This window comes from Pantherophis guttatus, chromosome 3 (assembly GCF_059756535.1).
Source record: "Pantherophis guttatus breed Tessera chromosome 3, ASM5975653v1, whole genome shotgun sequence".
Classification (NCBI taxonomy): Eukaryota; Metazoa; Chordata; class Lepidosauria; order Squamata; family Colubridae; genus Pantherophis; species Pantherophis guttatus.
In genome coordinates this window covers 1,679,979-1,692,800 of record NC_142065.1, presented here as the reverse complement: position 1 = coordinate 1,692,800, position 12,822 = coordinate 1,679,979, and the positions used below count along the sequence as shown (strand labels likewise).

At 47.1% G+C, this 12,822-nt stretch overlaps 1 protein-coding gene across 1 annotated transcript in view; it reads left to right on the top strand.

Moving 5' to 3' along the window:
- Positions 1–12,822, top strand: part of KIAA1755 (KIAA1755 ortholog) — a 46,914-nt gene that overhangs the window by 14,208 nt on the left and 19,884 nt on the right. The window contains exons 2-6 of the mRNA XM_034419409.3: positions 1,472–1,669; positions 3,939–5,202; positions 7,564–7,755; positions 8,441–8,564; positions 10,414–10,507. Of these exons, the coding sequence (XP_034275300.2) occupies positions 1,472–1,669; positions 3,939–5,202; positions 7,564–7,755; positions 8,441–8,564; positions 10,414–10,507 (1,872 nt within the window). The remainder of the gene's footprint in view (positions 1–1,471; positions 1,670–3,938; positions 5,203–7,563; positions 7,756–8,440; positions 8,565–10,413; positions 10,508–12,822) is intronic.

The following is a 12,822-nucleotide window of genomic DNA, read 5'->3' as shown; positions in this document are numbered from 1 at the left end:
CAAACATTGGCCAGGCTGGGGAATTCTGGGAGTTGAAGTCCACCCCTCTTCAAGTTTCTAGGTGTGGCAAACATTGTCTTAGAAAATGCTAGGGAGAATTGGGATTGGGGCTAGAGACAATGCTTCCTTTTGGGGAGGGGCACTAAGTAGCACCCCCCTTTCTTGGGGCCTCCTTTGCCCCCCAACCCTTAGAACATTTTGCAAGGTCTCCTATGGTGGAGATCTTAATATTGGCTGTTAGGCGGTTTGAGTTCATTGGCTGTTGCTCATTGATTTTATAGTTTTAGGTTCTTCGTATCGGCCGTTTAAGTTGTATTTTTGAGGCTGTTAAACCGGATGGTATAAAGTTCAATGCAATAAACAAAATTACGTTAAAACTTTAGCTGGCACAAACACCCACAATGGTGTCATTGATGCAACCCCAGTTCAGGCAAAGATAGGGCCAAAAACACCAACACAACAGAAATTGCAATTATTGGACTAACTGATGGTTTTGTTTGATTTAATGTAATTTATTGATTAAATGTACATGCCGCCCATTTCATTATTAGCAACTCTGGACATCGTACCATGTTAGAAATACCGTAATGACATAAACCAATGAAAACATGTAAACGTTGAGCAGCAAATTAATACCAATTTAATTTTACTGGGCCAACCCAAAGAATGGATGGACTCCTAACCTGGGTGTAAAAAATGGTGTGATCCCGGTACTTGTGGATGTGGCCCATCTTATGGGTTGCTCTGGCTTCAGATTTGCTCCATCGAGGTTTTTTTTTTCCAACCTTACCAATGTTTGCAATTCGTCCCCATTCCAGTGTTCTGATTTTAATGCTTTGTGGTTATCACGCTTTAATTATTGTGGGGTCCTTGGTGAACTTGGTTGCTTTTCTACAGATGTTTCATGACCCAAATAGGTGGCATGATCAGTGCAGGAAGGGAGTGAGGTTTGCAGAGAGGAGGAGGAAGAGGGTTGTGGGGTCCTCGGTGCTCTCCGAGCTTGATGGTTTACTTGCAGACATTTCATGACCCAACAAATAACATCATCAGTTGTAGAAGGCAGTGGGGTGTGTGGAGAGGAGGAGGAGGAGGATTCTTGGTGCTCTCTGAGCTTGGTGGGTTTTTTTGCAGATGTTTCATGACCCAACTAGGGAACATCATCAGCGCTAGAAGGGAGTGGGGTTTGGTCTTGTTCTATCTCCCTTCTAGGACTGATGATGTTCCCTAGTTGGGTCACAAAACACCTTGCAAGAAACAATTCAACCATGGACTACAAATATTCTCTTCTACTGGTGCTTTGATTGTTTTATGACACTGTAAGTCATCCAGAATTGCTTGACAGTGAGAAGGCTGACAGATAAATTTACTAAATAATAAAATATCTGTTGCTCCCTTCCTTCCTTCCTTCCTTCCTTCCTTCCTTCCCTTTCTCCTTTTCCTTCTGCCTCCCTTCCTTCCTTTCCCATGGCAGGACCCCCAATCTCTGGATGCTGCTGTGCAGAACACTTTATCAGGGCTCTTCCCTCCCTTCGAGGTCACGGCTCCCACGGTGCTGAGCCAGCTCTTCCGGGTCCTGGAGTCCAAGTACCATGGGGATGGGCTCTGCTGCCTCCTGGACTTCCTCATCCCTCTGAAGCGCCTCTTGGAGCACATCCGACAAGCTGCCTGTGTAAGTACAGAAGGAAAATCCCCAGCTCTGGGGGTGTGTGTGTGTCTCTCTCTCTCTCTTTTTTTTCTCTCTCTCATTCTCTTTCCCTCCCTCCCACTCTCTTCCTCCCTACCTCCTTCTGTGTTTGTGTGTCTGTGTGTGTCTCTCTCTCTTTCTCATTTTTTCTCTTTCATTCTTTCTCTTTCTTTCTCTTTTTCTCTCTCTCTCATTCTTTTTTTAAATAATTCTTTTTCATTCTCTCTCATTTCTCTCATTCTCTCTCTCTCATTCTTTCTCTTTCTCTGTCTCACTCTCTCTCTCATTCTCTCCCTCCCTCTCTCTCTTTCTATCTCTCATTCTTTCTCTCTCTCTCATTCTCTCTCTCATTCTTTCTCTCTTTCATTCTTTCTCTCTCATTCTTTCTCTCTCTCTCTCTCATTCTCTCCCTCCCTCCCTCCCTCTCTCTCTTTCATTCTGTCTTTCATTCTTTCTCTCTCGTTCTCTTTCTCTCTCTCTTTCTCTCTCTCCCTCTCCATGTAATTGGTAACTCTGGGATGTTGGGCTTCAGTGCAGCGTCCACAGGTGTCCAGAGCAAGCCCCAGCAAAGGCACGCTCAGCATGGTGACTTCATGCAAATGGTGGGATTGTTTATTTATTTATTTATTAATCAAATTTCTATACCGCCCTACTCCCGGAGGACTCAGGGCGGTGAACAGCCAAGATAAAATACAGATAATACAAACATTAAAAGTCCCTTAAAATTATTAAATATTTTGGCCGAAACACAGATTAAAACACCCAATTTATAAAATTAAACGAATTAAAAATTTAAAAGAGGAGAGTTAAGCCAGGCCAGCCTGCTGAAATAAAAAAGTTTTGAGAGCACGACGAAACGTGCGCAGATCCGGGATCCTCCGTATCTCCGGGGGGAGCTCGTTCCAGATGGTAGGTGCCCCCACAGAGAAGGCTCTCCCCCTGGGGGCCGCCAGTCGACACTGTTTGGCCGACGGCACCCTGAGGAGCCCCTCTCTATGGGAGCGTACTGGTCGGTGAGAGGCTATTGGTAGCAGAAGGCGGTCTCGTAGATACCCCGGTCCGATGCCATGGAGCGCTCTAAAGGTGATAATCAAAACCTTGAAGCGCACCCGGAAGACCACCGGGAGCCAGTGCAGCTCGCGCAGGAGAGGTGTTACATGGGAGCGCCGAGTCGCCCCCATAACCACCTGCGCGGCCGCATTCTGGACCAGCTGGAGCCTCCGGGTGCTCCTCAAGGGGAGCCCCATGTAGAGAGCATTGCAGTAGTCCAGGCGTGAAGTAACGAGAGCATGAGTGACCGTATTTAACAAGTCCCGATCCAGAAAGGGGCGCAACTGGCGAATCAGGCGGACCTGATAAAAAGTCCCCCTGGCCACGGCCATCAAGTGCTCTTCTAAAGACAGCCGTACGTCCAGGAGGACACCCAAGTTGCGAACCCTCTCCGTGGGGGCCAGTGACTCGCCCCAATAGTCAGCGATGGCACCAACTGACTATATCGGGATGTCGGAAACCACAGCCACTCGGTCTTGGATGGGTTGAGCCTGAGTCTGTTTCTCCCCATCCAGATCCGTACGGCCTCCAGGCACCGGGACATCACTTCAAGGGCATCGTTGGGGTGGCCTGGGGTGGAGATGTACAGCTGGGTGTCGTCAGCGTACTGGTGGTACTTCACCCCGAAACCACGGATGATCTCACCCAGCGGCTGCAGTTGTACAATGAAATCAGAGTGTGGAGTCTCCCACCGGCAGACAACTATTGCAAAATAATAATAATAATAAGTTTCACAACTCTTGGTGATTTCATGGCAGGGCCTTCTAGTCTTAGGGGATAGTATTTCTTAACTTTGGCAACTTGAAGATGGGTGGACTTCAACTCCCAGAATTCCCCATCAGTGCTGGAAGGGAGTCAGGTTTGCAGAACGGTGGGGGAGGATGGCTGTGGGGTCTCTGGTGTTCTCTGAGTTGGCTTGTTTTTTTAAAAGACATTTCATGACCCAACTATGTAATGTCATCAGTGCTAGAAAGGAGTGAGGTTTGCGGAGAGAAGGAAGAGGAGGAGGAGGAGAACTATGGGGTCCTTGGTGGTCTCTGAACTTGGTTATATGCTTACAGACATCTTACTGCCACACTAGGTAACTTCATCAGTGCACCATCAGTATAAAACAGCTAAAAACAGTTAAAGTTTCGGAGATTTTAATGGTTTCACTCCATGGTTTCTCTTTTTCCTTCTCTGCCTCCCCCTCTCCCCCCCCCAGGCTCCCTACTCTGGCTGTGTCTTCCTGCACGAAGGCTGGCCCTTGTGTCTCCACGAGAAGGTGACCGTCCATCTCAGCCCCTTGAACCCCCTACTGCTCCGTCCGGGAGACTTTTACCTCCAAGCCGAGCCTTGCGGGGAGCAGTCAGCCTGCCTGGTGGTGAAGTGTCTCTCCAGGGACTTGACCACCGCTGAGAAGATCTCCATCCCTGATGCCTCTTGCTCTTGGCTCTTCACCGAAGCTTGGTTGGAGGACGTCAACCGAGATCTGGAACGGCCAACCCTGCACACCTGCCTGGTGGCCACCAGCAACGGGATTGTCCCCGTCCTCTGGAGTAAAATAGCTACCCCGGAGTTCGTCCAGCTCCCCAAAGCAGAACTTATGGAGAAGGACTCGGTCCACCCTGAGACCCACTGCAGGTTGAATGCTGAGCCTCCAAGCCACCCCAGCGGTGGAGACCAGGTCTCCAAACCACCTCAAGGGAAGTATCCAGGACTCATCAAGGTGGACCAAGGCTCCTGGAAGAAGTCCAACCTCTTTGTGGTGCCCAGCCTCTGTGACATCATTAGCGAGAACCTGGAAGGCGAATATGTCAACCTGGTGGAGTTTTCAGAAGAGTCTCCCAAAGTTGAGATGTCTTCTCCAGAGGTGGCCCCTCATCACCTTCAACCGGAAGCATTTCCCACGGCTGAGAAGGTGCTTCTTCGGCCCAATGGGGAGGCCGGATCTCAGGGGGAGGCCTGGAATTGTGGGAAGGAGCAAGATTTGGAGGAAGGTCCCTGTACCCCCTGTCTGAGAAGGAAACTAAGTCCGGACTCCAAGATCCATGAGCCACGGTGCCGTTACCGAGACTCCTATATGGCGGCTCTCCAAAATCCCATCAGTTTCAATTCGGGGCTGATGGCGGCCATATTGGAGGAAATGGACTTGACCCAAGCAGCGTCCTCTTCAGAGGACACAGAGGCCCAGCTGGATGAAGGGTCAGGCCAGATGATCTCTCCGAACCTCTCGGAACACCCCAACAAGGAAAGGAAAACTGAGGAAAGTCCCAAGTCGGGGGTCACGAAACTCGCAAAGTCTCCAGCCGAAGGTCCGGCGGTCAGCAGTAAATTCTCCTTCCTGAAAGGCCACCGTCCTTTGGCCTCTTCTGGGGAGGGCCCCGGGCCCCCCGAAAAAGCTGGCAAGGGGCCCGAAGGGCCTCGGAAGAAAGCCTTGATGGTCTCTTCTCCAAAAGCGGCCAGAGCAAAGCCAGCAGCTGGAAAGGGTAAGATGTCAGGAATCAAATTTGGTTTATAAGCAGTCCTTGACTTACGGCTGCAATTGAGCCTCAAATTCCCATTGTTAAGTGAGACGGTCGTTAAGTGAGTTTTGCCTCGTTTCATGACCTTTTCTTACTACAGTTTATTAAGTAAATCCCTGCGGTAGGTTCAGTTAAGTGAATCTGGCTTCCTCATTGTCAGAAGGTCGCATAATTATTTATTTATTTATTTATTTATTTATTTATTTATTTATTTATTTATTTATTTATTTATTTTTATTTATTTATTTATTTATTTATTTATTTTTATATGCCACCCTTCTCCGGAGACTCAGGGCGGCTTACAGTGCACTAAGCAATAGCCTTCATACTTTTATATATTTATACAAAGTCAGCTTATTGCCCCCACAAACTGGGTCCTCATTTTACCCACCTTAGAAAGGATGGAAGGCTGAGTCAACCTTGAGCCTGGGGAGATTCAAACCTGCAGTAATTGCAGGCAGCTGGATGTTAAATGCTGCCTTAGTAGGAGGCATTAGCCTCCTACGCCACTCAGGCTCACTAATAATGGGATCACATGACACGGCGGGACATGGCGATGCGACTCGTCATAAATACAAGTCAGTCGCCAAGTGTCTGAAGTTTGATCATGTGACAGTGGAGATGTTGCAACAGTTGTGTGAAAAATGATCCAATTTTTTCGATGTTGTCGTAACACTAAATGAAATGTTATAAATCAAGGACCTTGGAACATGGCAAGGTGCCCAGAGTTCCTAATAGTGAGACGGGCAGCATTTAATAAATAAATTAAATTAAATTAAACAAAGCATCAGTTAGTCAAATAATTTTGTTTATTGCATTGAACTTTATACCATCCGGTCTTACAGCCTCAACAAATACAACTTAAATGGCCAATAAGAAGAACCTAAAACTATATAATCAATGAGTAGCAGCCACGGGCACCAATGAACTCAAACCGCCTAACAGCCAATATTAAGATCTTCACCATAGGAGGCCTTGCAAAACGTCCTGAGGGTTGGGGGCAAGGAGGCCCCCAGGAAGGGGAGGGGGTGTTACCTAGTGCCTCCCCCCCAAAGAAGCATTGTTTCAGCCCACCCCAATTCTCCCTAGCATTTTCTAAGACAATGTTTGCCACACCTAGCAAGTTGAAGATAGGTGGACTTCAACTCCCAGAACTCTCCAGCCAGATTGGTTTCTCAGGCTTGAGAACTTGAAGATGGGTGGAATTGTGGGAGTTGAAGTTCACCCCTCTTCAAGTTCCCAAGGCTGAAAAACACTATCTATCTATCTATCTATCTATCTATCTATCTATCTATCTATCTATCTATCTATCTATCAAAGCGAAAACCACTCATGCATTAATCATGAAATCTCCAGAACTGTAAAACCTACAAACTTGAAATTTGCCACATATCTTCCTCTTGGCTTCTAGGTACTCACTAAGAAAGGATTTTTCGAAATGACCATCAGAGCATTAGTATTTCCTGTATTATTATTAACACGCTCTGATGCTAAGGAGTTGCACTCCCCCTCCCCACCTGAAAACCTGTTCAAAATGCAAAACACAAGCAGAAGAGAAGAGTTTTGCTTTCAGTTTTACTTTCACAGTAGGAAGCAGCTTTAATACAGAACACTTGAGCTAAGCCACAGCCAGGCTCCGTCCTGTCTCCTCCTTGTTCACACAGCAAATACTGTTTCACTTTTCAAACAGCCCTCTGATGCTAAGGAGATCTACTCCCCCTCCCCACCTCAAAAGAAATCTGTTCCAAATGCAAAACACAAGCAGAGGAGAGGAGTTTCACTTTCAGTTTCACTTTCACAGCAGCAAGCAGCTTTACTACAGAACAGTTGAGCTAAGCCACGCCTACCCTCCTTCCTGTCTCCTTCTTGCTCACACAGCAAATACTGTTTGGGTTTCCAAACACCCCTCAACTCTCTCACACACTGACAGGATGCTAGCCAGATGAATACCAATGGATGCTGCGGGCTGGGACATTCTACTCCCCTTCCCACTCTGTTCCAACTGCCAGTTGCATTATATGAACACACTCTGATGCTACGGAGTTACACATTCTACATGAAGTTTCAGGCTGCAAGTGTCAATTTATCAAGCCTGAGCACATAGTTTCGTAGCGAAGCATGGGTGTCCAGCTAGTTTAAATATAAAAGGTATTAATATTATGTCCCTCTGTTTTTATGAGCTTTGTCAGCTGCCCAGAGTTGCTTGTCTGTGAGATGGGTCGCATATGAATGAATGAATGAATATGCAAATATACAAATGAATAAATGAATGAATAAGCAAATAAATGAATATATAATGTCCATTTCTCTCCCCTTCTCTCCCAGGTTCCAGTCAGACTGAAGTCGCATTTGGGGAACTCTCAAGACCCCTGAATCTGGACGCTGTTGGCATCACCCCCTCCAGGACTGAAACCCAGATCAGCGAGTCGCTTGTCCTGGGATCGAGTCCCTCCGCGTCGGTCCCTTGGGATCTGCTCAACTCTGAGCTTTTGTCTTCGGGGATTGCCCGTCTGCCAGGTACCCTGAGTGGAAAACACTCCAAGATGGTCTGAGTGAGAGATGTTTTCCTGCCCAAATCTCCCGGCTGGTCCAGTTGGGTTGATGGCCAGAGAGTTGATCCGTGAAAGATTTGGGTGGAGTAGATCCTTAGCTTCAGTGGTGGGATCCTTCCGGTTTAACAACCAGTTCAATGATCGTGCTCTTCAGAATCATAAAATCCTAGGGGCTGGATGGGACCTTGGAGGTCTTCTAGTCCAACCCCTTGCTCAAGCAGGAGACCCTATCCCATTTCAGACAAGTGACTGTCCAGTCTCTTCTTAAAAACGTCCAGCGATGAAGCACCCACAACTTCTGGAGGCAAGGAGTTCCACTGATTAATTGTTCTAATTCAAGAGAGCATTTTCCCTGAGGATTTTTCCAAACCATGCACCCTTTCAATCTCATCCCTGCTACATTGCCCCTTCCAAAGTGGAGTAAATTTACAACAGTTGGTAAACTGGGAGGCTCTGTAGGGTGTTAACTTTTTTTTTTTTTACAACTGATGCAAAGGTCTCCAAACGTGGCCACTTTAAAATTGTGGACTTCAACTCGCAATGGTGGTTGGGGTATTCTGGGAGTTGAAGTCCACAACTCTTAAAAGTGACCACGTTTTGAGACCCGTGGACTCATGCGTGGTTTGTCGTGACTTCTTCTGGAATTTCAGGCAGCGTGGACAAGCTCGGGAGGCCCCTGGTTGAAATCCCCCAAAACGGAGGAGGCTGGCAGGACCCTGGGTTCTCCGCCAAAGAGGTGGCACGGCTTCTACTCTGCCTTTGCTCCATGGCCAGGTAAGCCAGTCGAGAGGAAAGGAGGCCGAGACGATGGGAGGGAGCCAAGACAGGTGGGCAATGGACTGCTGGATCTTGTCCTGATGGGTTTGTTCTCCTATGTTGTACCATGCGTTTGTGAAGTGGTTGTTTTGTTTCCCCAATGTACAGATCTGCACATGTCTCACTGCGTTGTACTGCCTATACCACATTGCTCAGTTTGTGTCTGGGTGTTTTATCCTTGGGGTACACAGTACAATGCAATTTGCACCACTTGGGTGACCTGAGGACACAGATAAACCTCCAGGTGGCCTCAACAACTCTCTAAAAGAATCACCAACAGTCTGCAAGGAATATAAATCCTTCCATCCTCTACCGTTCAATCAGAACTGAAGAAGCTTCTTGGATAGGAAGCGAAACGTCTTCAAAGAAAAAACCAGAAAGCCCAGTTGCCTCTTGAAAAAGCACCTTTGGGACAACCCTGACCTGGAAGAGGGAGAATCTCCATAGACATCCCCCCAAGTTCTAAATTCCCCCCCACCCCTTTTGCTGCCTCCTCCAGAAATTCCCTTCCAGTTCACCAGCCTCTTAGTTCACCTCCTGGACAGCAGGGGGCAGCATCGGCTCAATTTTGCCTAGCTTTAAAAAAAACCCCTAAACCTTGTTCCTGGTCTGTAAAAGGATGGGAGACCACAAGGAAATCTTAGGTTGTTGGTTAGAGTGGGAAGATGGGAAACCATCCTAGAAGACCCCGTTCTTGTTTTTCTTTTGAAGACGTTTTGCTTCTCATCCATGAAGCTTCTTCAGCTCTGACTGGATGGTGGGGAATGGAAGGATTTATATTCCTTGCAGACAGCTGGTCGTTTGCATCCTTTTGGAGGGTCGTTGAGGCCACTTGGAGATTTACCTGTGTCCTCAGGGTCACCTGAGTGGTGCAAATGATTCCTGTAGTCTGCAATTTCCCCTCTGGAAATCCATGTTGTGGCTCTGTTACCTGAGCCTGTGTCATCGACAGGAGAGGACTCCGAGAGTGAAGGAGAGGAGTTGGCAAGGCCTCCCTCTCCAGGACCCTCCTCTCTGGCAATGCCTTCGGTGTCCGCCGAAGGGCAAGAGATAGCCCGGGGCCAAGCACATCCACGCAACCACAGGTGGACAGTAATGAGGGAGATGAGTCTTGGCTGGATCCTCGGCAGCGTCGCAGAGATAAGCGCGTGCAAAAGAAGAAAAAGCGTGCCAGAAATTAAGCTGAGTCACTGGACCACACCCCACAGGGTATAAAAGGGGGTGAGGTGGCCATTCAGACTCTGTGACGGACAAAACTAACTACTATCGAGTCACATTGCATCTTTGGAAACAACATTATCAGCCTTGGATTTATTTTACGAACTGGACAATTCTTGACTGTGTGTATTTTGTTTTATGAGTAAAGTTCTTAGCAAGCAGCTACTAGGTTGCTGCCAAGCTTCTTATCGGAAGAATTGGTTGTCTGCCAGTTTATTTAACCCCTGGCTGTCTGTTTGTGTGTGTGTGTGAGACGGGGACAGAACAATCCATTCCTACTCCCACACCATTCAGAGTGTGTTCATCCCAAATTATGTAGCTAAACGTCTGTAGAGATTCTCAGTCATCCAGGCCATGGTTGTCCCTAAGGTGCTTTTTCAGGAGGCAACTGGACTTTCTTGTTTTTTTCTTCTTTTGAAGACCTTTCGCTTCTCATCCCAGGTGCTTCTTCAGCTCTGACTGGATGGAGGGGAAGGGAAGGGTTTATATGCCTTGAAAAAGCTTCTTGGATGAGAAGGGAAACAGAGATGGCCAAGAAGTCTGTCTCCGCTCGAGAGTCTATGTCACTTTGTTTTATTCCCCCATGCAGGAAGCGTTCCCACGACCAGGCGGTGGTCATCCTCATTGATGCCAGAAAAGAAGCTCCCTCTCCTACGCTCCCCACAGCCCTGGGATCCCTCCAGGTAATTATGGGTGGGCAGGATCAGGGGTGAAATCCAGCAGGTTCTGACAGGTTCGGGAGAACCAGCAGCAGAAACTTTGAGTAGTTCAGAGAACCGGCAAACACCACCTCTGGCTGGCCCCAGAGTGGGTGGGAATGGAGATTTTGCAATATCCTTCCCCAGGAGTGGGAAGGGAATGGGGATTTTGCAGAATCCTTCCCCTGCCACGCCCACCAAGCCACGCCCACAGAACCAGTAGTAAAAAGATTTGGATTTCACCACTGGGCAGGATCCATAGCAGAGATCCGTACTGCTTAAGACCAGTTAGGGAGAGAGGATTTTCTCACCTCGGGAAGTTGATTCCAAGATTCCTTCTTGATGCAGCCAGTCCTGGACTTACGACCGTTCGTTTAGGGACCATTCGAAGTTACAACAGCACTGAGCGAAGCGACTTATGGCCGTGTTTCACACTTGTGACCTTTGCAGCATCCCCATGGTCGTGTGATCAAAAATTGAGACGCTTGGCCACTGGTTTGTATTTATGACGGTTGCGGTCGGCTGCAGTTGTGGTCGTAACTTGAGGATTACCTGTAGTTGGTAAAAGAGGGGCACAGCTACGTTCTTTCCCCAGGAAAAAAAACATCCAAGTAGGATGGTATTTTTTTCCATTCAGATTCTATCCCCTTACAAACAAACAGATTAACAGAGTTGGAAGGAAGGGACCTTATAGGTCATCTAGTCCAACCCCCTGCCCAAGCAGGAGACCCTACACCATTTCTGACAGGTGGCAGCCCAGTCTCTTCTTGAAAGTCTCCAGGGATGAAGCTCTCACAGCTTCTGTATAACAGAATAACAGAATTGGAAGGGACCTTGTAGGAATGCAGGTCATCTAGTCCAACCCCCCACCCAAGCACCCAGGGGTGGGTTCCAAATTTTTTTACTACCGGTTCTGTGGGCGTGGCTTATTTTGTAGGTGTGGCTTGGTGGGTAATGTGACTGGGTGGGCGTGGCCATTTTTTTTTTACTTTTAAAAGCATTTTTTCTACAACCTTATGAGGTTGCAGAAAAAAATGCTTTTAGAAGCCTCTGACGATCAGGCAACTCAGCTGGGATCGCCAGAGGCTTTTAAAGGCATTTTTTTTTCCTACAACCTCTTCGGCTGAAGAGGTTGTAGAAAAAATGCTTTTAAAAGCCTTTGACATCCCAGCTGAGCTGCACGATCATCAGAGGTTTTTTTTTTTTTACTTTTAAAAGCATTTTTTCGGCCGAAGAGGTTGTAGAAAAAATGCTTTTAAAAGTTTTTTTTAAAAAAAAGTCTCTGATGAGGTGGGCAGGGTAAGCGAATGGCGATCAGGCTGGGGACCGGTTCGGGGGCATGGCCAGCCAATGTTATTACCGGTTCTCCGAACTACTACAAATGTTTACTACCAGTTCTTGTGAACTGGTACGAACCGGGAGCATCCCACCACTGCCCTACAGCAGGAGATTTTTCATCCTGGATGACTTTCAGATGGATGGACTTCCGGCCATTCTGAGGCTTAAACTCCAACCATCTTAAAGTGGCCAGAAGTTCTGTTCACACAATTTCCTGAACCCTTAAACCTTTCTCAGAATATCTCAAACCATTAACTAACCGAAATAGTCCTCGACTTAGGATCACCGTTGAGCTCAAAACTTCTCTTCCTAAGCATGTGAAGTGAGTTTTGTCCCATTTTACAACTTTTTCTTGCCACCTTGGTTAAGTGAATTGTGGCGGTTTTTTTTTTTTTTAATTTGATTTATATGCCGCCCTTCTCCGGAGACTCAGGGTGGCTTACAATGCGTTAAGCAATAGCCTTCATACTTTGGTATATATTTATACAAAGTCAGCTTATTGCCCCCACAAACTGGGTCCTCAATTTACCTACCTTAGAAAGGATGGAAGGCTAAGTCAACCTTGAGCCTGGCGAGATTCGAACCTGCAGTAATTGCAGGCAGCTGATGTTAATAACAGTGCTTTAGTCTGCTGAGCTAACCAGGCTATCCAGGTTGTTAGGTTAGTAACATGGTTGTTAAGTGAATCTGGCTTTTCCCGTCGATTTTGCTTGTCAGGAGGTTGCAAGAGGGGATCACGTGACCCCCCGCCCCCAGACGCTGCAACCGTCATAAATATGAGTCAGTTGCCAAGCGTCATAAATAGGAGTCCCCTTTTTCAGTGCTGTTGTAACTTTGAGTGGTCACTAAAAAACGGTCATAAAGTAAGGACTGCCTATACTCTAGATTTACATTTTTAATGTTTGTTTGTTTGTTTGTTTGTTTGTTTGTTTATTTATTTATTTATTTATTTATTTATTTAT